Source organism: Trachurus trachurus (genome assembly GCF_905171665.1).
Source record: "Trachurus trachurus genome assembly, chromosome: 8".
In the NCBI taxonomy this organism is placed as follows: Eukaryota; Metazoa; Chordata; class Actinopteri; order Carangiformes; family Carangidae; genus Trachurus; species Trachurus trachurus.
Genome location: NC_139905.1, coordinates 11,497,864 through 11,522,975, shown reverse-complemented (window position 1 = coordinate 11,522,975; position 25,112 = coordinate 11,497,864). Strand labels below are relative to the sequence as shown.

At 41.0% G+C, this 25,112-nt stretch overlaps 1 protein-coding gene across 1 annotated transcript in view; it reads right to left on the bottom strand.

The window, feature by feature from the left end:
• hs3st4 (heparan sulfate (glucosamine) 3-O-sulfotransferase 4) overlaps nucleotides 1-19,606 on the bottom strand; it is a 76,604-nt gene extending 56,998 nt beyond the window's left edge. The window contains exon 1 of the mRNA XM_083977235.1: nucleotides 18,972-19,606. Within this exon, the coding sequence (XP_083833361.1) occupies nucleotides 18,972-19,570 (599 nt within the window). The 5' untranslated portion in view covers nucleotides 19,571-19,606. The remainder of the gene's footprint in view (nucleotides 1-18,971) is intronic.
• Nucleotides 19,607-25,112: the final 5,506 nt, after the last annotated feature.

Below are 25,112 nucleotides of genomic sequence, written 5' to 3'. Positions count from 1 at the left end.
ACAGGCACATGGAGGGCAAGAAGAAATCAAGAAAATGGCTTTAGCTTTTTAACGAGGCACATTCCGTACGTTTACATGCAGAGCTTAATCGAGCTATGCTCAAAATTCGATTTTGGCGTCAAGTCGGACTTCTGTCCTTGTCTCAATATACATGCAACTGAGAAAATCGAATAACTGACGGGGTCCGCCCCCTCATGCGGCGTCACCTGTTGCTTCAGCGGGTTGTTGACTTTTCTGTCACCTCGTAAAAAACTGAATATAAACAACTTAGTAAGCTTATTAATAAATTCTCAACTGCAGTTCCCGACCAGACGCGTCAGTCTGGGCCGGATTCGCGCTGAGAATAGGATACGGGCTTCCTTTTTTCTCTGTCTCTCTCTCTGTCTCTCTCTCTCTCCCTCTAATAAAACAATCTGGCTGGTTGCGCTGTGTATGTGTGAAATGCATGGAATCTGCGCTGACGTTGTTTTTTTTTCTTCTTTACTTTGCGGGGTTCGGGCGGCTTCTCTGCTCCACTTGGTGCCGTCTACGGTTGTGGAGCATGCGCACATGCGTTGTCCAGTTATACTCTGACAAAGGTGTATACATGACGGAGAAAATCTAATTCCAATCGCATTATCTGGGTGTCTTAATCGGAGTTCTCAACTCCGATTTCAGTCGGACTAAGGTGTTTACATGCACTTCAGTTATCCAGTTATAGTCGGATTAAGGCAATAATTCGGTTTTTTCAAGTGTCATGTAAACGTACTGACTGTTGCCATAAAATAAATAAAAACATCTTTATCCTAATATGCTTACACTGATGGTAGGTATGAATGATCATTTTTAGCTTGTTAGCATGCTCACATGTGCTAATTAGCACAGCTAAGGCTGAAAGGCATGGCACCAGATGGAAATGACTCATGACTCATGTAGGGGCTACAGCGTCAGAAAGCAGGAGCGTGTTGTGCTACTAAATCATGAAAGAAAACATCAACCTGAATGGGAAAGTGGTCTCAGACTTTTGGACCCTCACTGCATATAGAAACAATATTGGCTGCATAAAGTAGGCCTGTTGCTTATTCAGACACTCACTATGGAGCGGTGCCACTGTGAAAAGCATTTAATCTGTCTGAAGCATTGTGCACGTTAAGCCTGCTGTACAAGTTGTATGCTGGTAGCCGAGCAGCAATTTCAGTGTAAAAATCACAGTAATCACAGCCTGTTATAACAGGGGAGTCAAGGGAAGTTCACCTAAAAAAAAAAAAAGATGGAAATATCAGAATAAAACCTGGCAAACCTTTGCAATGTTTGGAAATAATAAAAACTCTAATTCAAAATCAACAGTTGGAAAAGTTTGTTCCTGTTTGTCACAGACTCAGTATTCAACAGTCATTGTGGCCATGCGTCATCTCGGTTACTGCATTTCCCCAGAGCTGTCACTACATGCATACAATATGGTGCAACCTCCACATAACCAAACAATCTTTTGACTCCTACTCACATCTCTATGAATTGTCTGTCAGCTCACAGTGTTTGCAGAAGCCTTTACTTTTCTGCTGACTCACATACAGTGTTCTCATATAAGGCTCATGTATGTTGATGTCAAACCTGTGTTTGGCTCTTTGAAAGTTATTGCCAAATATGGAAAGTCTCAGCGCAATTAGGCCCTCTTGTTTGCCTGACTATGGAGTATTTGTGCAACATGACCAAGCATTTCCAAGTCAAGACAATCAACAGAACTTCAGTGGACATAAAGTGAGCTCTCTTGCAGATGAACTTCATGTAAAACTGGTGGAGGAGCAGTGGAACATGATTACCTGACTTATGCACTCACCTACGCTAATAAATGCGCGTGAAGCTGTTCTAGGAGATTATTTCATGTTGTTAGGATATTTTTGCCCTTTTCTTTGGTTCTTGCATAATACTCAAAACACAGGCTCTCAAAAACTTAAAACATTTCTTGACCGCACTGTATTTGCATTACTGTATGTCTGGTGACAGCTGCTTTCAGCCTTTTATCTGTTTGCTGCTTTCCTGCTCCCTGGGTGCACATATAAAGTGATATAACACAGCCCAATTCCCAATAAAGCTCAGCTCATTTATATGTTTTTTTTTCTTTTTCTGTTGACAGAGCAAGAACGAAATAATGACATCAGCTATGTGGTCAGCACAGAGAGGAAAAGTCCAACCTGCTTGTTTTGCATCAAATCATGGGCCAACAAATGGTGTAACCTTGTTCCGCAGTCTTGCTGCATCTGTATGATGAATGGTAAGATTTTATCAGTATGAGCCTGCTCTTACAGTCCAGCCAAAAACGTATTTTTTAAGAAACATTTTACAAAAAATACATCTTGCAAAAATCTTTGGAATTATTTTGTTGCAAAATCTAATATAAAACCTGAACACTTTGATTTGGTACATTGGAAATGAGCTGCAATGCATCCAAACATGAGTGGCATTTAGATATTCTTTTGGCAGATGCCTTTGTCCAAAACAACTTAGAAAATTCAAGTATCAGTACAGTAGGAGACCTTGGGAGTGGGCTCTAAGTACTAGAGCTGTTCAATAATACAAAGTGCAAGGAGATCAGGCAAAGAAAAGCATGGTAAGTGCACAGTAAGTGCCAGTTTGGTATGTTAGAATGTAAGATGTTAAGAGATGGGGTGTGAAGGAAAAGATAGAGAGGGCCACCCCGACTCTGACAGTATTAGCGCAATCCAACAGCAGGGGGACCACAAACGAGAACAATCTGGGCTGAGATTGCCTCAATGCCAGGGAGGTTCCTTGGAGGACCCGGGTAGCCGAGAAACAGCATAAGCCTGTGATTGATTCAAATGTAATGTGGCTTCTCTTTGCCAAGGAATTCAATACATAGGCTATCAACAAATTTATCTGAGTAAATTTATGGATAAAAAATCCCAGAGATTTTACACTTGGATTGGGCAAAAGTTTATGCACGAACAAAAGGAAAGTACAACAAATTGCCATGGTAACAGACTTGTGAAATAAATACTGATGTGGATGACAAATCGGAACTAAATGTCAACAGATTTCTTAAATTTCAACAAAATCATTACTTTTTGCACAACCCTGATATATAAAATGCGGTGTGTGTCTTCTGGTGTAATATCACAGTTGCAATGTGCAGTGTAGTCTTCTATTTCTATTCACCACATATACCCTAATTGCTCTTTGTCACTTTTCCATATCAACAACATCACAGACTCAACACTTGAGTTCTACCACTGTTCCTTATTTCCTACACTTCGATTTGATTTGATTTGATTGATTTATTTAGCACAATTTTAAAACAGTGCAAGGAGGGAACGAAGCCTAGAAGGCTTGTACAAAGTTCCACTCCCTTCATCATAGAATTACATTAACTCAAGATAAACAATGAGAAATACAGAAAAATAAAATTTCCACCCGTTTAGAGACACTATAAATATCTATATATATATACTGTACAGTACACACACAGCAGTTGGTGGAGAGCGATATTTCATTGTGTTACATGCTCATAGCTCCGGAAGCTGACTTTTTTTTTTTTGGTAATTGCATCAAAACAATGGGAGGTTGGATGATTACATTAATTTTCACTGCACGATACCTCTGGCGACTTTTTAAATTTGACAGAACATGCAGTGGTCATTGTTGTGCTCTTAAAATTTTTTGGCTTTCAAAAGTCAAAAAAATACAAAGAAAATGACTAAGGAAACAAAAAGCAATGAATCCATGGAGGAAAAGAGCCGTGTCTGACTCTGTGGGTTAGCACTTATCCAGGGCAGGGGGTTTAGCCTCTGTGATGTCAAAGTGTCTGTGCAACCCACTGTCTCATTATAAATCTGAATAATTTGCCAGTGCACCTCTGCAGGCATTCCCTTGTGAACTGAGAATGGCAAATGTCAGGCAAAAAAAAACATACTGTCACTGACATTGTTCAAGCTGCATTTGTGAAGGATTGTAATATTGAACGATGTTTTTAAAAAAGTAAACATTTGCTAAATTGTTGGCGAGCAATTACAGTGGATGGATTTGGAAGCAGATGAGTGTTTAAGATGCTGGTTGTCACTCCGAACCCTCCGGGCCTGAAGGCCTGCTGGTTTCCACTCTTAACGTGTAATCAGGAAGTGGTTTACACCTGGGAAGCCAGGTGAAGGCAATTACCTGCAATCAACTAGCTGGCAGGATAGAAGGGAGTGCTCCAGCTCCAGCTCCAGCTCCTAAAGAAAGAGTTTCATTCAGTGTCGTCCAAAACATATCCAATGGTTTTACAGGAAGAAAAAAACAGTGTTCAACAGTTCATTCAACTTCCTTGAATAGAGTTTTCTATGGAGGTGTAACATTTTCATATTTCAGTTGTTTTTGAGGGTGTGTTTTTTTTAGAAAGCATTAAGGCACTCTGGGATGCTGATGACTGGTTTGAAAATGTCTGCTGAATATATCACTCCATTAGTAAACAACAGGATGAAGCAGGAAACTCAATGCACTCATACATCTCACACAAGATGAACATGAAAGTATAGTCTGCGGTGAATGCAAATATCCTATACAGCACTCAATTCGACAGTCTCCAACAATCGTGCCAGTGATACGATATGAAGCATACATACAAACAAACAGGCTGACTAAAATAACTTCACAGAGGAATTTTCAAATAAGTCGCTGCCATTGTGCCAGTATGTGATGATCCATCTGTTCAGATGTGACAAAACAGCACCAGGACCATGAAATTACATGAAGAAACATATGCACATTACAACCAAGGCAAATTACTCTATATATATATTATTAAACTCAAGGTGTGAAATTCCCTCCTCTGGCATCCCTCTGTTGCTTAACTAATTATCATGCCACATTAATTTTCCAAACCCCGAAGACTTTGTTGCGTTTACCCAGTGTGCAGAGCGTTCATGTTTATTCCTGTAAATGTGAGGTGTATTACAAAACAAATTTAAGAGAGAGCTATTTGCTTGGAGCTGACACAACCCAGAAACCAGCAGCTGCTCGGGTCGCTTCATTTGTATTCTGGAGATAGTATCAGAAATTTGGGAAATGTTAACTGGAGACAATGTGTTAAGAAGCAGATATGGTGTGACATGTAGCCAACATAATAGTATTAAGGATGAATTCATTAATACAATATGCTAGGGGTGAAAATAGGATGCCATCCTCAATCCACAGAAGTACATAATGACAACGGATAGCAGTTAGTGATAAACATTTGCTTTAACAAATAGGCTGGAGTGCCTTTCGGCTGACACATTGAAATCAAAAGACACTGCTTCCCTGCATCCAACAGTGGACATGTTGACAAAGCCCTCATTTATTACAGATTCCCAGCCCAGCAAGCATAGCCCCAGCGTGACGCTGATTAGAAGGCTTGTACGAAATAAGCTTGAGGGCCCATTTCACCACAAACCTATATTCATTTAGTTCTGCAGATTTATACATCCAGCTATCTAGGCACGAAAATCCAGCATGACATGAGAGTGTATTCTGCCCTTTCGAAAAGGGGGTTAATCTCTCTTTCTTTCATGAAGAAACCTCAATCTTACAGTGACCAGCATGTCTCATATGATGCAGCGGCTGAAGCAATAAATTGAATTAAATAAACCCATTAGTTACAGCAGCTACCTTCTCACCTCAGCCCAGATACACTTTCATGGTAAGTTGGTCCTTTATAAAGACCAGAGGACACAGCTTAAGACTGTGATGGCAAAGTGACCTTGAGTCAAAAAGACATAAGGCATTATCCTTGTTCATTACTCAAATCAATTAAGACAGCCTGTTTGCTGCACAGCACAGCGCCAGTGTGTTCTGCAGGTGTTAAAGAGTAAATGTATGCTCATTCAAAAATCAATTCATACTTAGGATTCTGCCTCCTCCTGTCTTGTAGACATGAAACAAGCTAGAGGTCGATTAGAGAAGAAAGCGGCTATCGGAGGACTCGCCCTGAACACACTTAAAATTCATGTGAATGAATAGTAATAGTAAACAGCTCACATACCTTATGAAAACAGAGATAGAAAGACGTGAAGGATCCTGTCAACAGCCCTAGAGCAGATTGGTTTGTTTTTCTAGTTTTGCCCCCGACAGTCGATTCAAAACTCAAACTGAATGTTGTCCTACGTTTTTGTATGTATGGGTGTTAAATCTGATCTTTCTGTATTTGTGAGCAGCATTGAGAAAATACAAAACAACAATCTTCTGTGAGAGACCTTATTTACCCATTCACTCATTGTTTCTACCTGTTCAGCAACACCTCGTGTCTAAAAGTTGTTTTTTTCTTGGTCTCCACTGACGAACGCCAAAGCCTAACCAAGGTTAGAGAAAAGTCTAAAGACACAAATCAATATTTTATTTCATTGAGAGACTAAAGAAGTGGTTACAAGCAATCGATACCATATTTCTGATTTTGCTCATGTATTTATGGTTACAGTATTGCCACAGCAGGGTGCTAGCTACAGATGTGTTTTTGGATAAAGCTTTATACCTCAATTTATTAGAGAGAAATGTCTAAAATCATCCAGTCAGACACCTTGGTAGTTGGGGTTGAAAAACTGAATGACCCAAAGGAGACATTTCTGGATCTGACAAACGATGGTTAATCCCCCCCTTTGCGCTCAATTAGCTCAATCATTGTGGTTTCTCGATTTAACCAGTTGTGACACTTCTGGCCTTTTGTTGGTGAAACCAGGTAAAAGAATGTTAATTAGCCGTGGGTTGTAACAAGCTCATTGAGAGCTGTACCCATCTCATACCCTGGCCATATTTTTCCAGCACCATGAAGACTGGAAGTTAGACAAACATGGACATGTGTTGGCACAAGGCCATTTTTGCCCTGGGGTTCATTCTCTTAAAATGTCCAACGCTGTTAGATCAAGAATTGTCAGGGAGATTACCAGCATGATGGAGAGTGTTGCACTTGTGGAGACAACACCCTCAACTGCGGAAGCCACACTGACTGCCCAGTCCCTTATCCCCTTATCTCCTCCTTCTTCATATGTCTCCATAATATGAAACGCCAATATGAAATGGGAAAGGAAATTGCCTTCTAAATGCCTGATTAAAAATTCTGAAAGCTACAGCTTTAAAAAAAAAAAAAAATCTCCTTTGTTAAATTATATTATTTATTTATAACTTTATTAATGCGTTTTTGAATGGCATACTTGTTGCTCCTTTTTGATTGGAACTATTTATTGATTTTTGAATATTTAAATCTGTAAATTATTTTTTATCAATTTGTCTTTGTATTACCCTTACACATAATGAACTACATAGACCATCTAATGAATTCATTTGTAATCAAATGTATCATTGTACTTATACTGTAGATTGTGCAAAACTAATTATGATTTATTACTATTTCCATGACACTTGTGGTCCTCCATACTTAGGTCCATAGAACTTTGTTTTGAGCAGTGAACAGATATGAAAAATTCTGAAGCATTTAAAGACATTCGCCCAAGGAGGATATTGAAGGGATGGGGAGAAGTGTGTCTGATCCCAGTAATGTATTGTTGACACGTAGAAGAAAATATTACATGTCTGCAGCACAATGCATTGAAGTTTAAGGTGATCATAAGTACTGGGGCTCAACATGGCCCTCTGTTGGCATTTTAACATGATATGAAAAACCTACAACAATATGAAACGCCATCAGTTCAATATTTGAATCCAACAATTTGATTGTTGAAAATATTTGTTCATGCTGAGGGGAACTTCAAAAAGCACTGCAGTGGTGTATGTTACTTTGGAAAACGTGGTTTGTGAACGTCAGCTTTATAATAACAGAATGAAAAGAGCCCCCCCCCCATCAGCCCGGGGCAGCACAAAGGCTGCCTGCCTTATGAGATCTCCTTCAGCTAAAAGTGTTACCACGTTTTCTCTTTGACGCACAATTCATGGCTGATTTCATTGTGCGTATGTGGTGCATTGTAGACAATATATCACTCACATGAAAGGCTCCACAAGGGAAGAGCATGGCTTCATGGTTGAGAGCAGGTAATAGCCTTATTAGAAAGGCAGAACACGTCAACTCTCTCCTAAATCTCTGACGCCGATAATCCAAATTATCCAGGAAAAACAATCACCTCCTGATACAGCAATTAGCAATTACCATAATCCCTAAAACCGTCCTTTTGCATTTCACTGGCTTAATCCAACTCTCAGGGGAGTTTGGCAAATGCCACAGCCTGTGTTAATGACTTCCAACATACCAAATGCACTGAGAGTGCTGGTGGCAGGGACGTCAGCGGTTTAGTTTGTTCTGTCACTGTTAGTCAGGGAGCCAGGATTGTGACTGATCGAAGACTTCCCCCTCAAACCTGCCTGTCGGTCAGGCACAGCGCCGTCTCTACTGTACTCTGTGTAAGTGTGTTGACTGCAGTTTAAACACCCAATACCACGCTCATACATTGTTTCACACTGTGCTAAAATTATTCTAACAGAATACCCCATGGTGATTTGAGGGAAAGAAAGAGCATGAATAAGTAAACAACATAAAGCGATGAGAAACTTCAAAGGCGATGGGACAATCACAGCAAACAAGATCCTGGAAGCCAATGAATGTGTTTGTCTTTGTTTGTGACAGTGACTCAGGGGTGTAAACAGAGGAGTTAGCTCACACCTCCGGAGTCTCAACACATCACACAGCTATAATTGAATTAAGCCTGTCAGGTTGTTGCTGAACTGTAGATATTATATAGAGCATGAGATGTATTTGGCTCCAAAGATCATGTCTGTAAACTTCTGTTTTGTTTTCATCCAATGATTACATTAAATCCTTGAAAAAGAAGTTAATTGATTGAAAATGAGAATCCTGAAAAATGGCTGAAATTGCAAACTTGTTTAGCAGCATGCTAATTCTTGTGCGTTGCAATAAAATAAAAGAAAACATAGCCAAGGTTTTTCATGATGGAAAAATCAGCCCCATGCTGCATATATCCACTGTGTAATGGTCGTATGATAATGCCGCCTATACTAGAGGGAAAAGCCAACATTTTCATTCTCCCTATCCTTCAGCATAACACACCAAGAGAAGCACCAATCAGCACATGGACACACATTTGAAACATACTCCCAGCAGTCCCTGTATCTTGGCTCCATGACCATTCCTGTCAGGGTTTTCCCTTTGACTGAACAAATGCATCAGCTTGTGTCATGAGACCACATCCCTCGCAGCCAATAAGGAGCATGAGCAGCGCAAGTGCTCCAGGAGATGTGGAAGGAAAATTGGAATCTTGACAAGTATGATTGACATGCGTATTTGTCCCAAGGTAGTCTTATTTGCAGAGATTTAAAGACGTCTGTAAACCAGCATTCTGGCGAACGGAATCATTGTTCCTCCAGACTAGAAGCACATCACGGCAATTCTGTTGCATGCAAATAATCTTTTGGGAGAGATGAATCCCTTTGAGCATAAAATGACTTCAGCTTATACTTTATTTTGGGTCCAAAATAAATTATTTAACAGATGAAGCTATGTCTTTCATTTTCAGACAATCTGTCCATGTCGCGGAACAAAAACACAAGCCTAAGTCCTCCCTTCTATCCCAGCCACAACGGAGGAGAAGGCTGCTCTGAATTTTATCTGGCTCTTTTGATGGACACAAAAATAAAGTGGATATGAGCCTTGATGGCGAACCATAACCCACGGCCACTTCATAGCAATGAAAGGGGGGAGAAAAAAAACAGTGAATTAAATTCTAACCATAAGTAAAATAGACTTCCACTTGAAAGCATCAGAGTGTAGCTACAGCAGGGCAAGAGAAAGAGATGGATGTGTGTGTGTGAGAGAGGAGGAATGCACATGAATTCTGAGCAGGACCAAAGGCAGGATGAAATTGGCTATACCCATTAACTGCTCAAGAGGGTTTTTTCTTTTTTTTTTTCCTTCTTTTTTCTCCATATGCAAAAAGGATAGAGCAGTATTACTTCTTCCATAATTCTCGAGTTACAATACAGATTGCTAGAATAAGATCAAACCAATTTGTAATCCTGAAATGGAATGAAAAAACCTGGCTCTATTCAGCCAAAACAAAACAGCAGTGAAAGGGAAAAACCTCCTGAAAGGTAATTCAACACTGCGCTTTACACACTATGTGTAGATCCATGAATTAGGATATTTGCTGGAGAAAATAGAAAACCTGGAGAAGTCGGTAGGGGTTGTAATGGTTGCACTAATTAGCTGTGCTGACGTAGTTACAGCTTTGTGGCAAAACTTGTCGAAGTTTAAACTTGAAAGAAAAAGTTTTCTGAGATTAATAAAAAAGAAATAATCAAAGACTCATGATGTTAATACTTAAAAAAAAAAAAGCAGAATAGCAGCCTTGAATTGCTCCACAAATAACACTTACACATTTACAGTACCACTCAATTTCATCTCAATGTGGAAATAATGAGCAAATGGAAAGGTGAAATGTTCATACCGACATACAAAATGTAGCCTATATATTTTCCTCTACTCATATCACCAATACAACATGAATTACTGTGACCTTGGTTAGTTGCTTGGCAAGGCAAAACTATGATCTTCTCCTGACACTAACAGAAATAATTCAACCTTTTGGAAAAATATGCCTCAGTCTTCGCTGTCTTGCTGAAAAAGTCAGAGGAGGCAATTGACACGGACACTCTTCATGTGCGTCAACTATCTGGAGGCAGATGCTAGTTAGCTCAGCACAAACCCAGACTGTTTCCAAAGGTAACAAAATCCACCTTTTCCACACAATAAGGTATAAAAATGATGAGTCACCATTTTTTTTTGCAGTTATCCGATTCTTTCTTGGCTAGGACATAACCCTGTATAACCCCATATAATGAAGAATTGTTGTCGGCATGTGGACAGATATGGGCTAGCTTGTTTCCTAGTTTTCTGATTTTTATGCTAAGCTAAGCAAACTAACTTCTGGCTGTAGCTCCATTTCAATGGAACAGACACAAAAACGTTTAAAAATTTTCCAAATACTATTTAACATGTCGACCTGAAAATGAAACACTCTAAAAGTGTAACAACCATCTCCAATGGATGTCCGAAGGCCTCGGGTAAAACTTTGTCCAGAAACTGACCAATTGAACCAGTTTCCCCTCAACACAGGAAGACCAAAAAAAAAGGACAACATTCTTTTCAGGTATAAATTATTGCAGACAAAAGACCAAATGTAACTCCAATTGAGTGTAAAAGATGTGAGACTGTGCAGGTTTAGCTTTGAGATTGCACAACCACTTACTGGTACTCCACCATTACACTTGACAATCAGCTATGTGTTTGATAATCACATAGGAGGGCCTCTACAGTACAGAATAAGACGTGTCTTAGGCCTACTCATAGGTTGGATGGTTCTTTTGTGTCATTGATGCATCAGGGTGGACAGGAATAACATGGAAGTGTAGAAGAGCTATTGTTCAATACATTGATTTATGAGGTAGGCTGTGTGTGTGTGCGTGTGTGTGTGTGTGTGCGTGTGTATGTGTGTATGTGGTGGAGCAGGAGGAATAAGCCTGCCCTTTCTAGCTGTGGGATATAATGAGTAATTTTCCTGCGCTATGCTGCATCTAAAGAGATTCCCAAACAAGAAATAAACATGATTGCTCCTATGGTTACTGGAACCTCTGAGCCTCCATGTTCCTTGGGAGTTTAATCAAGTGGAAAGAGGGCGGGCAACGAGAAAGACCTGACTGAAGCGGTCCACTCTCTTGACAACGCAGGGGTATGCTGCTAATTAAAAAGTTTAATTCCACAACTGCAGCATTGGCATCGGAGCACTCAGAGGTGCGTCCTTGTGAGTCTTGGCGCCGTCTTATCAGGCGTAGGCAGATTCTGCCATGTTGGGGAAGGCACAGGACAGGGAGGCACTGCAGCAGCACACAGGCCCAGCTGGAAGGGATGGCACCCTGCCTACTCAGGGATCTGGCCCACCTTGCTCTTTCCCATCTCCCCACTGAGCGGAGTCACAGGCTCCCAGTCAGGTGGCAAGAGTCAGGGGCTAAGCTGCCCACGGAGCAGCTGAAAGAGGGGAAGACAAGGGATAAATGTTGGATTTAGACTTTTCTGCCGCTGCGCTCGGCAGTGGATCCGTGTCTCCATTACACACCTCCTGTCACCAGGTCCTGTCGCACAATCAAAGGTTGCAGGTTCACTAAAGCCTGTGCTGCATTACACTCTGTTCCTTCAGTGTCCTACGGCAGCTGAATCAACCATGATACACCGACACTGCCGCCATGAATAGACTTTAATATGTCAAAAAAAGAGATGTGATTTTTTTCCCCCCTCACAATACAGTGAAAGAAAGGATCCGTTGCTTTGATAAGGCGAGGCGAGGAGTGTGTGCACTCTATTGTACGGCCTTGGTTGTGGTAAAAGTTTTGTAGACACGTTGGATGTATTGATTAGAGCACATTACAAGTCGCACAAAGAAGAAAGTCCTTGGAAATGGCAAAGCTCATTCTGTGACATCCTTTTAAAAGGCCACATCTTATGAAGCATCAAGAAAGGATGATTGAAAAGCAGTCAGCAACAAAAGTAAAATAGATTCAGAATATGCCGGAATAAAAACAATGTCTGCTGGGACTTGCCGCAGAGGAGCTGGGAGCTATTGCCGGCTCATTTCTCTGCGCAGGGACGATGCAGCCATGAAAGGGTAAGAATGCCTTCCAAAGATTTATAGGCACATCCCCTCAGCTTTTATTGCATAGGGGGTTAAAGTGTCATTTTAATAACACAGAGATATTAGACCCTGCAAACCCTAGTAATGCTTTGGTTCTGGTTCACAGTAAGCTGATTTATCTTATGTTTAAATATTTTTGAGAGGAAACAGGAAAGACTGCGCTGACATGTTCACCTCCCATATCTTAATTCTAGGTGACCATCATAATCCTCTTGGATTAGTTTTTAATGCCATTTCTTTATGTTCGTTAATGCTGCATGAAAGTCACGCAACTACTTCCACCTAAGCTTGTTTAGTTTAGTTTTTTTTCCCCCTCCCTCATTTTTTTCCTCTCTAAAAGACGCTTTTAATTTAGTGCCGCCAAGGCCCGACTGCGGGGCTGTGATTTTGATGAATGATGTATTCACCTCACAAACAGGTGAGCTTTGCAATAAATCCTTTTACACTGGGTCAGATCCATGCACTCTGCGGTGAGACCCAGTGTTTCACACGGTGGCAGCTGTTGGGTTTTAGCGGTCGGCTGATAGAGTGATACGTCATTCAGGACGGCCACCTGTGGGTTCATATGCAGGATCACATATATGCACTCTAATTACCTTGGAGTGTATTCTCTCAGTGGAAATTGTGTATATATATTTAATCCTATTCGGTCTTGGACAGAGAAGCTTAAATCAAAAGGTCAGATGTTCGATCCCCGGCTCCTTCAGTCCAGGTGCCCTAGTGTCCTTGTGCTGTGAAGATGCCAAACCCCAACTTGCCTCTGGTTGCTGCTTCATCAGTGTATGGGTGTGATGTGTGAGTGTAAATGGGTGGATGTGGTATTCGGTATTGTTAACAGCTCTGACTCCTATACAAGTGCAGTCCATTTAAAATGTTACAGCTAAATTCCATTGTAATTCAAGGCTTATTCTGCAGGTTTTCCACCAGGTATAACGGTTCAAGTGCTCTATTATTCTGTGTTATGCCGCCCTCATAAATTTGTGACAAAGTCAATGGTGCCTCCTGTGTGTCCTATATTTGCTGTTCCATGTTCTGTGTGCTAGAGATTTCAGCCTGTGTTGTACATGGTTTGTGTTTGAGTTTGTTCCATGTAGAATTGTTTCCAGGAAGTGGATGTCTTCAAAGTAGGTAATGTTACAGGGGATCAGAGCACAATAGGGGTCGGTTGCACACACACACACACTCATACTCACACAGACATACCAGACTCACAACGACACAGAGACAGGGTTGCTTGAAATTTTTAAGATCTGTGTTTCACAGCCATATCGATTTGTGATGAATTTCACACAGAATTTGGTTCAGGTCTGTCGGTTTTGTGTCGATGCAGCTGTATCTCTGACTCCTCTATTGATTTTTCGATAGGTATCAGCTCAACTTTGCACCAGAGCAAATATGGATACTGACTGTACGGAAGCCTAAAGTTAGAAAACCAACACGTAAGGTGCACGGCAGCACAGTGCACCTTTCTTTCCTTTGAACTGCAGCGTTCGCTCATAAAAACCCAAAGATATCTGATGACGCGTTCATATTTCAACATTTCAAATTGCTTAATTATATATTCATTACATAACCCCATTATTACATTGCATGTTTCTCAGCACAATTGCTATATAGCCATTTTTTTCTCAGTGTGAAAAAAGCCATTCTTATTCGTTGTGAAAAGACTGATATAACTGTTCCTACTTTGCCCACTGTCCAGTTCACACATCAATGCAGATCAGAATTCCTTTGAGCCTCGAAAGATGAGAAATCTCATGCCTCCTGTCGTATTATTTGATCTGGTCACACATACTTTTCAACTGGAATTAATCTAAAACGGACACTCTGACACTTTTCAAAGCGCTGTAATTTTTAGCAGGGAGGTCGACTGATTCTGCCACGGTTAATCTGCCCATTAACACCAACTATAAAGCACTTTAAAAATTTAAATGTTCCTATTTAGTAATGTAATGCCCTGTCTACAAGATTCCACTGTAATCATTCACACCATGTCTTCTACTTGTACATGATTATTAACCCATGTCATAGTTTTTCAGATGAGAATGAATGATTTTTTTTTTGCTGTTGTTGTCTCCAGATGGGTTTGTTAACACTTTTTTTTAGATAAACTATTTGCTCGGTATTTGCAGAAATGCCTGACATACCAAGCAGTCAACCTTACTAATAAGGCCTCATTAGACAGATCCCTAACTAGTGTGAATTCCTGCTGAGAATTGTCATCCACATCATGGACGGCATAAATCTTCACATATGACTGAAAATAAATTATGTTCTTTAGCAGAATTCATGAGGTACATTAGCTCTTAGTCTACCAACACACTGGCACAGAGCTGGAGTAACAGTTGCTGTGTTGGTCATCATGCATCAAATGTTTCCTATTCCAGGATGGGCATTTGCACCAGGTTGACAAATACTCAAGAGAACAGATAAGTTAAATCCTTGTGGTGGTGGCTCATCCTCTTTACTCCGAAATAGAGGCAACATTAGAAGCGCCAATTGGCTGATGAAAGTCCTCTGTGTACGGTAATGATGGCACTACATTGCTAATTGCTTGTTCAAGTAAACCCAAAACACAGTGGAGAAACTGTCCAAGAGCGCTAAAAACAGGAACGCAGCACCAATCACCCATCTGGGCCAGTCTGTGGAGGCTCATACCAGACACGCACGCACCGAACCTGGAATCCTGATGTGAACATTACTGTAGATGTTGTGCAAATTTGTTTCTAGACATGGAGTCTCAGTGTCTGCACCAGAAGCTAAAACCTTCCTCAAACCACATCAAAGGAAAGAAACACAGATTTATTCAATATTTTTTTTTCTCTAATGATTCCAGGCGATGTGTAGGGAAAAAATATAAACAAAAAAACATGTCTGCCATACAGAAAATTCAAAAAGTCTTAAAGCGTCATTCCTCTTTAGGAATGAGAAAGCCTTCAGCTACTCTGACTGCCCAAATTATTTCTTTACTAAATTCCCCATGTAATAGGACTTTTATTTCCTATCAGTAGATTGTTCAGTAGTTAAAAAGGATTTCAGAGAAGAATTCAGAAAAAAAAGGATCAGAAAAGCTGAGAAGATTCATCGATGAATTGATTAGTCAAGTGAAAGAAAAACAAGGAAACTAATTTGATAATTAATCACGCATCAAAAACATATTTGACAGATTGATCGATAATGGAAATAATTAGTTACAGCTCGACAAATAACATTGCAAATTGAATGCAGCCTATCATGTGTATGAAGGCGGCCTACTCATCCTTGTAAACAACCCGCTGAATCACACTAAAGTGATTCAAACTAGATAAATAAATTAAAAACTCAATCAATTACATTTTTGTTTTGTTCAAATATAACTCAAAACTCGATAAAGGGCAGTTATATTATTAATCCTCCATAGACATGTGGTCATTGCATTATAAAAAAAAAAAAGAAACATCAAGTGACTTTCTGGATTTGATTCATCGAGAGCCTGCTGGTTGCCTCAGCTCCCAACAGTGGCTGTGGAAGAGGAGGGGGTGTGGGCTGCTGCCTACATAAAACAGCTCATATTTCTTTTACTGTCGCTGACGTTTGACCACTTCACACATTTCCCAGGATAATGGAAACATCCTTGGAGGATCCGATTCTTTATGATATGTGCTAGAAGAAAAGCATCTACTGTACTAAGGTGTCTGAAAGTAAAGTTTTACTTTCCTGTCCAGCTGGACTCACCCAACTGCATGACCCTGAGTGAGACACACAGTGGCAAAGGCTCCAAGGCGAGATTAAATGTATGTACATGTATGTTGTATGTTCTCACTTTGTTGCAAGGTCTTTTCACAGCACTAGACTCGGTGGAAATTCCTTCATACTGTTCATACTTCTTTCCTCAAGAGCTTTACAAAAACAAAACAAAACAACAAATTACCAGCCCTCCTAACACCTTACCCCACACAAATAGCACAAACAACAACATGAAATACATTCTTCCATAAAAATTTCACCTTAATATTTGTGGAATACGTTGTAAAAGACAATTATGTCCAGTCAATACAAGCCTCTTACTGTACTCCAACGACACACAGACGTCTTTGGGTTTACTATACTGAGAAGGCTGCCTCAGGGCTATATCCTCCATAGTTTATCTATCATATCCACTAAAATGTGGAGCAGGTGTTGCTGAGAATTTATGAATCACATTGTATTAGATTACTGGTCTCATTCATCTACACCAATGTCAAATGGTTGCAAACATCTGTAACTGATCGTAATTTCACTTCCATTAAGTGCACATTAGCCAGAGCTTCACAGACAGGAGAGAGTGATGCAGTAAAATGCATCATTCAGAAACAAACAAACAGACAAATGTGGTCTGTGCGAATTTCCTGTATCACATTCTGGCGTCAGAAATAGTGGCTCACCACCCCCAACCCCCCATCCTCAACCCCACTAGTGCAAAATGTTTCCTGTGTGTTTCTTTCCTCCCTGAACGCACCATTTCTGAGGTGAATGTTACACACAGGATGAAGACAGATATAAAATTGAGGCTCCTTTAGGGATTTGTTTGGCTCAGAGGCCCTAAAACACACGAGCACACTTATTATTATTTATGTAAGCATGTCATCCTCCTGTCTAATGAGCCTTTCACCGTGAGCGTAATGAAACAGCTTGCATTAACACAGGCTAAATGAACAGCCGAGAGCTCCCATGTCTATGCAGCAAGATGAAAGCAGATGCTCCGCAAACCCAAACACCAGCGCAACAGACCCGGGTCCTATACGGAGAAACAGAAGGGACTCTGAGTCAGCGTCATTCTCACCAGCTCATTGACTCTATTAGAAAATCCTGGATTCCTCTGGTCAAACATCATAATGTGGGAACAACGTCTAACTGAGCCATGACCAACTGACCATGAATGACTCCTCAAATTGTTTTTTTTCCCGCCCATAAACATGGCAGTGATGAACAGGTTCTTTTTCTGGCTAATAAAACCTGAACCTAAAGTGAATGTTAAGTGTCACACGTGTAAAGGGCGGCGTGAACAATTCACACTCCTTTGACAGGTAGTTGCAAAGCACAGACAGAAAGGTGTATCAGAAATTACAGCACTAAAACAGAAACTGTTAATTGTCACATTATATATAGTTTGAGTAAAAGGTGAGAGCTTTGCTTAGTGGTGGGTTGAACGCTCTGTTGAAAAGCTCCTCCATTAAACACCTAAGTACAACATATGCTGTCCATGTCAAAAGCTGGTCCTATAGAACTGTGGTTTGATTTTCTTAGCACGACTGTGTGTGTGAGAGAGAGAGTTATAGGGCGAAACAAGTCAAAATCAGTTCATCAATATCAAAAATGACATCAGGAAATGACCTCATCAGTTATATAATCTAAACATCCTATGATTGCTGTGTCACAGTGTGTCGTGTGTTTCGTCTTCACCAGTGGAGCCGCAGCCTGAAGCATGCCACGGCTCTGTCAAAATACGAAAAGCCTGAATTAAATATTTAAAATATCAAATGTCGTTTTGCAACAGACTGAAATACCTGGAATCAAACTAGTAAAACACAACTAAAAAAAAAAAGAAAAGTAGACACTGCAACTTTGCTAAAGGTTTAAACTTCAGTTTCTGTGTGACAGAGCATCACTTGAAAGATAGACCCCCCGGGGCTGCAGTGCTTCTCCTCACTGAAGGGAACTGCTGTTTCCACTGTGCATCTTCAAATAGATTTCAATAGTTATAATTTAGACTATGCGATCTGTTAAGACAATGGCAACACATACTAAAAAACCCAATTCCACTCATTTGTCAGTGAAATGATCAGAGCCTATTGAAGGACAATGCCAGAGTTTCATTAAACATATTTTCATACACTTTTCAAAGCTGTTATTTTTTAGATCTTTTTCAATTAATTTCAGCGCAGTTTCAGTTCGCCGTTGCCTCCCATTCATGTCGAGTTGAACTGGCAGGAGGCATACTTGAATTCACCACAGTGAAAATAAATAAATAACATACATGTTATTGTTGTGGCTCAGTAATGCAGCTCAAAGTGCAGACTGACTTGGAAAGTTTGCATGACCACACAACCGCACATTAACCATGACAACCTTGAGGGCAGGAAAGTGGATCACTCTGATGGATTATCTGCTTCTGTTCTCTCTCTATTGGGAGTTGATTTTCCCCGAACATGAAGTATTACTGGAAAGCATTAAAAAAAACTGACTCTTAAAAATCAAACAAGCACCAGATCTTGGAGAATATCAAAGCGAAAAGTAGGGAATGTTTCTGGAACATATACAGCTACAGTAGATCCGGATCAGACTGACACGGTAACTCACCTGTACCAGTCCAGCCCCTTCTCGTAGTTCCTGTCAAAGAAGTGTGGCTCATTTCCTACGGCTCTGACGTCTGGGTGCACCCTGAGAGCCTCCAGCAGGGCTCTGGTCCCACCTTTCTTCACCCCGATGATGATGGCTTGGGGAAGTTTCTTCTCTCCGTAATCCGATGTGCAGTTCATCCTGAGTTCGCTGTCCGTGGTGCTGAATTCCTGGTGCTCCCTCTCGAGCGCGGTGGTGTGATACGCCGCCGCCGCCGATTTAGTCGGAGACGCCTGAGTCCTAATCCACTCCACTGTCCTTTGTTCGGCCTCAGCATGATCCCTCACGGTGGAAACCGCGGTGGTTCTGTCGCCCTCGGTGAATTCAGTAAAGCCCTGGGAAGCGGAATAAAGTTTCTCCCTCAATGTCACAAAAGTTGTCTCCTCCGTCACCAGCCTCCCTTGATACACGTAGTTCTCTTGCAGGGGGAACTGCAGCGAGTTGTAGCAGCTCATCAAGCTATAAAACAAGTAGGTGACAGAGAGGGAGAGGGTGAACATGAATAAGATTTTCCGGGGCACTTTAGAGGTGAAAACCGAAGTGCTGGACCAAAATGCCATCTCTGATAGCAGTGATCCTCTCAAAGAAGTGGCCAGACATGTTTCCACCCCGAGTCTTGCATTGACAAATATCAACGGCAATAATCAGTCACTATCAGCGCTGCTCCAGCTACAAAAGCGTGAAGCTGGACCAAACCAACCTAATCCAACCAAATCGCATATTTACAAGGATAGCAAAGAGAGGAGGGGGAGATAGATCGTTAAAATTCCGGAAGAATATCGCGTCCTTCTTTTTTTTTTCTTTTTTTGGGGGGAGTATCGATTTCTTTATTCCAAAGCTGACAGACAATGTCAAAATTTATTGGACTGAACTTGCAGATTTTAGAGACTGGAGGTCTGGCGTCCTTCCAAATGAGCAGCCTGGCTTGAACTGGACAGAGTATGATGGACGAAATCCTGGCATTTTATATGAAGAGGGGAGAAGTAAAAAGAGGGGGGAAAGAGAGGGAAAAAAATGATCAGCGGTGTGTTTCTTTTTTTTTTTAAGTGAAGCTTCTTCTCATCAGCCGCTCAGCAACGAAGTCCAGTCCAGTCGACGACAAGCCCACAAGAGTGAATTCACATCCCTACAAAATCCACTCAATCTTTCCAACGGGAGGAGAACGAGCGCACAATCCTTTCTATTCACTTTGCGCGTAAAAACAAACAAAGAAACAAATAAACATAAAAACAAAACAACAGCAGCCTTTTGCACAAACGCGTCCACTCTTCCCACTTGACTGCCGGGCTGCTGCTCGCCGTTCCTTGCGCCTTCTCACGTTGGTAGGGTCCTACGATGTGCGCATCGGCTGGGTGAGCTCATCTGAACTGAAGCACTGTAGAAAGCACACAGCACAACTAGTGTGTGTACACCCACTTTCCCCCCCCTCTCTATCCGTGCACGAGTACAGGGGCTGTGAACGTCGGATTTTCCAAATCTGAGATAGTTGTGTGGAAAGCTGCCCCCTCCTCTCCTCTCCTCCCTCTCCCTTCTCCACTCTCCCCTCCCTCCTCCATTTCTACTGGCTACTTATGGACATGGGAATCACATAGCTGGAATATGTGAGAAGCTTATTACACTGTGAAATTTCCCTTGCTGTGTAAAGTTCACTGTAAAACTCCCATCTCAGAGATTATTTTTTGATAGAGATTACATTCTACAGAAAGCTCATGTCTGCTCCCTGCTGGTTTTCTGTGGAGCATTACATAAGTTCATTTAGACAAACAGACAGGGGGGGAAAAAGCAGAAGTTTATTCTGGTGATGAATATAAAAGCAGATTATACGAATCAAACCGGATAATAAGCAACAGTGTGTTTTTAAATGAAATGAAGGGTGATGGCGGTTGCTGTTGCTCTGCACAATTCTGAAACGCAAGAGAGCACACAGAAAACAATCCAGTGTTCTGCATTATGCTGAGGAAAGGGGATGCTGCTTAGGCACATTATACACTGAATTTATTATACATGGGTGCAGACTATAATTACTGATGAGAATATTCACTAGACCTTAACTTGTACACTTTGTTGCCGCAATATGAGGATTCAAAATTGCATGCCACTGAAACGTCTCCCCGCGTTAGGGAATCTCATTCATCACACACCTCCAACACAACAGGAGAGCCCAGCGTCACGCTAAGTGTTGGGTCGTAACTAATTTGCTGTGCTCCGCTCTCACAACAGAGCAAACGTTGTTACGTTTAAAGTTTCAGTATTCATGTTTCAACGTTGACCGAGTCTGTCTTATCCGAGTGCTCGAAACCAGTGTGGCGCACAAACCAGAGGTGACACGAAAAGTCCTTTTATATAACACTGGTCCAGTGGTAATAAAGCACAACAGAATTCCCACTGAATCAGAAAACCTATCGCCATCCAATGCAGTGGAATACATCACCCTGTTGCTGATTTCCTTCACATGTGGTTCAGATATTTCAAACCTAGTGGGGTCAAATAAGTTTTCTCTAGTAACCTTGCATGTGTATCTAGACCTTTATAGTGTGATGGTCTTTATTCATCACTAAATGAACAAATCAGGTCAGTTATGTATAGTTCATGGCCCAATATGGATTGTTGTGAGAAGACGCAAATGTCTACAAAACAGAATCCCTGGTTTCCATGGATTCCCTCCAGACCTGTACATATAAGCAATGCAGGTGATTGGGTGAGGGGGAGGAAAGCGTGGACAAGTGTCTAGAGCACAATGGTTACTGGGTGTTTGGCAGTCAAGAGAGCGTAGGAGAGCTCAATGGCTTTGTTGAAATTGTTGTATTCATAAATTGCCACTTGGAGACGCAGAGAGCTCTCTGACCTGAACCACCCCGTTTGTAAATTCTCCCGCCCGTCATCCGACTTCCTGTATGTCTAAGAGTCGCGCTCGTTGGAGATTTCCGAGCATGCTCAGACCACGAGAAGCATTTTAGTGTTAACACGAGTGAAGTGGTATTAACATGGCTGCCGCTACTCAACGCTGATGATAAACTATTATTGGAGCACAAGAGGAAATATATTGACTCGTTTTATCTTCCCTTTGTTGTGACTGTTATCTTAGCCATTCATAAATTGCTCTGATATTGTCTGTCCCTGTGGAAGCTGAGTGCTTGTGAGATTGTGTCCATTTGCATTTACAAATAAGCAGTCACTCAGGCAAATTGACTTCCCTGAAGTTTAAGGAGGGTCCACGAAGCCGATCAGTTTGACAGAAAATCCCTTGGATGAGTCTAAAGGCCGATATCAAAAGAGATGTCCTACCTTACCTGCCGGCAACAGGTTGTCACATGGATCTAAGTCGATCTAAGGAGTCCAAAATGTTCCAACCTCAAAGACCAAGTTAGCCAGCATTCGTTTAGTCTCTCTACAGAGGTTAAAAATGTCTCTTCCTTGTTTCATGTGGCACACGATAACCACTCTAGTCACTGTCTAGTGCCAGCACACATTCATTGTTCATCAGGCTGAGATTCGGAGCACTTTGGCTCAGCAGCATAGTGGCCCTCTTTGCAGCTCGCATTAACATTCGCCTCGTGCCTAGATTGTATTCTGATATGAATTATCCATATTACATTTACACCTGGAATTAAAAATGTGCCGCAGCTATCCAACGCGTCTGCGGTTCCTCTGCACTTATGATTTTCAATCCTGACAATATGCACTCACAGTTAATGCAAAATTATTCATCTCATTCGCAGTAAATATCATCTCACAGGCTGAGTCTGTCTTTTTTTTTGCTGCAGTACATGTGTATGTCTTTTATACTTGTACAACACTCTGCCCTGTAATGTTTCAATGGACCCAAGTGCATTTTTGATAGTGAAATATGAACCACAGTATACAATGGAACAACCAGACATTATCTAAGTAACATTCTTATATCATTACAGTAGGTAATTTAAGCTGTATCATCAAGTACAGATAATAAAAGTTCCTCAGGGTTTTTAGTTTTTTAAAATCTAAACCGAAGCTTCTGCTGGCTGCACCATTGTTCTTTGTCACAGGGCGGCTCAGGGATGCAGCCCAGAGCCAGTTATCACAGACAAGGTGAAAGACTCAACTGCATCTCGTACAACACTTGCTATCAGTGCTGTGGTGAACTAATGCAGCCACAGAGCTTTTTCAGCATCTGATTCAGCAGCATAAGCCACAACATAAAGGAAGCTAGTGATTTTTTTTTCTAAAACACTGTAAAAAAAAAAAAAAAGAAGAAGAAGAATAAAAAGAAAAAGAAAATTAAACTTCCTGTCCAAGTTAGTAATGTGCACCACATATGAAGCTCCTGTGCTGTCAATGCAAAAAAATATATATACATCACCTCCCCTGGAACTTCCTCAGTACAGTTACAGTTCAGGAGCTGCTGAGATTGCTGCTGAGATTTGGGTCTTCTAATATGAAATGACCTGATTCTGAACTCTGTCACAGTCTGGGCCTGTCTGCAGGAGCCGAGATGAACATTGTGGGGAGGTTTTGGCAGGTACAGCCGGCTCCACTGTAACTGGGCTCAGTGTAATTTAAGTCAGAGGCTCAGAGGCCACCGCCACACCCTGTTGCCCCACTGGGGCTGACAGCAGAGATGGTTTATCAGGCTGCAATTAGACAGAAGATGACAGAGCGGATACAAGTGGCCATCCCTTCATCAGTTATAGAGCTGACTATTGAGGGAGGATAGAATACTGTCCAAAATACTGTGAATACACAATATTTCTTTAGGTCTCAAATGCAGTAAAATGCCACCACACTACAAGAATCAATATTTACACATTTGATGAATATATTGGATACATTTTAATACTGCAAAGTCTTGAATGAGTCATATGCAAAGTCACAAAAAAAGTCCCTCTGCTCAATAGTGCTGGTTCAGGTTCAGTTGAGTCAACAGTTTAGTCGCCTGTATTTAATGAAGATAACACAAATCATGAGGAAAATGCCTTCCAGTGATACTAGGAGGCATTTTCCTCATGAATTTCTTTGAAGAATTCCTCTGCAGGAAAATTGGAAAAAAAAAGAAAGAAAATCTTACAATGGGCCACAACTAGAAGAACTGCAAAAGGATGGTACAAAAAAGAAAAGAAAAGAATAAACAATAATTCAGAGTACAGCTACGAGAGCAGAATGGATTTCAATCAAAACACAGTGGCATCATATTTATGGTTACAAACCATCTTTACATTCACCGGTCTAATTTGGGCTGTGAGGCTCCCGTGCTTTATTTCTGAACCTGGCAAATGTGTTTGGATAGGTACCACACAAACCTCTTTGGAAAGCATTTGGTTTTTTCCATCCAATTTACAATCAGAAATCTGGTTAATGTGCACGTGACGGCACGCTGAATAACAAAACAAGCCAAGCAAAGACATGAATCCCATGCATCCAGAGACCTGAAGCCTGGGGCACTGGATGTAAGCATAACACAAGCAAGATGTGTAAATATGTCTCCCACTCCACAGCTATACAGCACAGATATGTTTTAATGGGCGTTTGGTTGTGAACGTATAAATAATGTTAAAAGAAAGAGCCTTAAAAAATCAAAATGTATTTTTTTCTTTTACTCTCTCATATGGTGGCCTCTGACTGTGATTATCCTGTGATAGAAACTTAACAGGAACAGTTAAAAGGAAAGAGAGTCAAGAGACAGATGGCGAATCGACGGCAGCTCTGACCCCTATCAAACAAAAAAGAGAATTTGAGCTTCCTACATGTCTCCCCTGCTTTCACGTCATTATGGGGTATGTGGGCTGGTAACATTTTTGAGGTTTTGTACTGTAGATGGAGTTTGAAAAGGCTGCCTTAAATTGCTTCTTAAGCAGAAATGTACAATATTTTGTGTAACTTCACTCTGGAAATTTGGGAAAATAGAACCATGAGAGCATATGTTTGCTTTAGAGTGCTATTCTGCAACCAGTCTGTACTATAACTAATGCTGTTTTTCTGCCACTTTGCTTTGGTATGGACTCCAGGAAGAATAGCAATGGCTTTGCCAAAGCTAATGGAGATCCAAATAAATGAAATTAAATTGCTGTTTTATTGATAGATTCTCATAAGCAATGACACTAGAGTCACATCACTGAATGCAGCTTT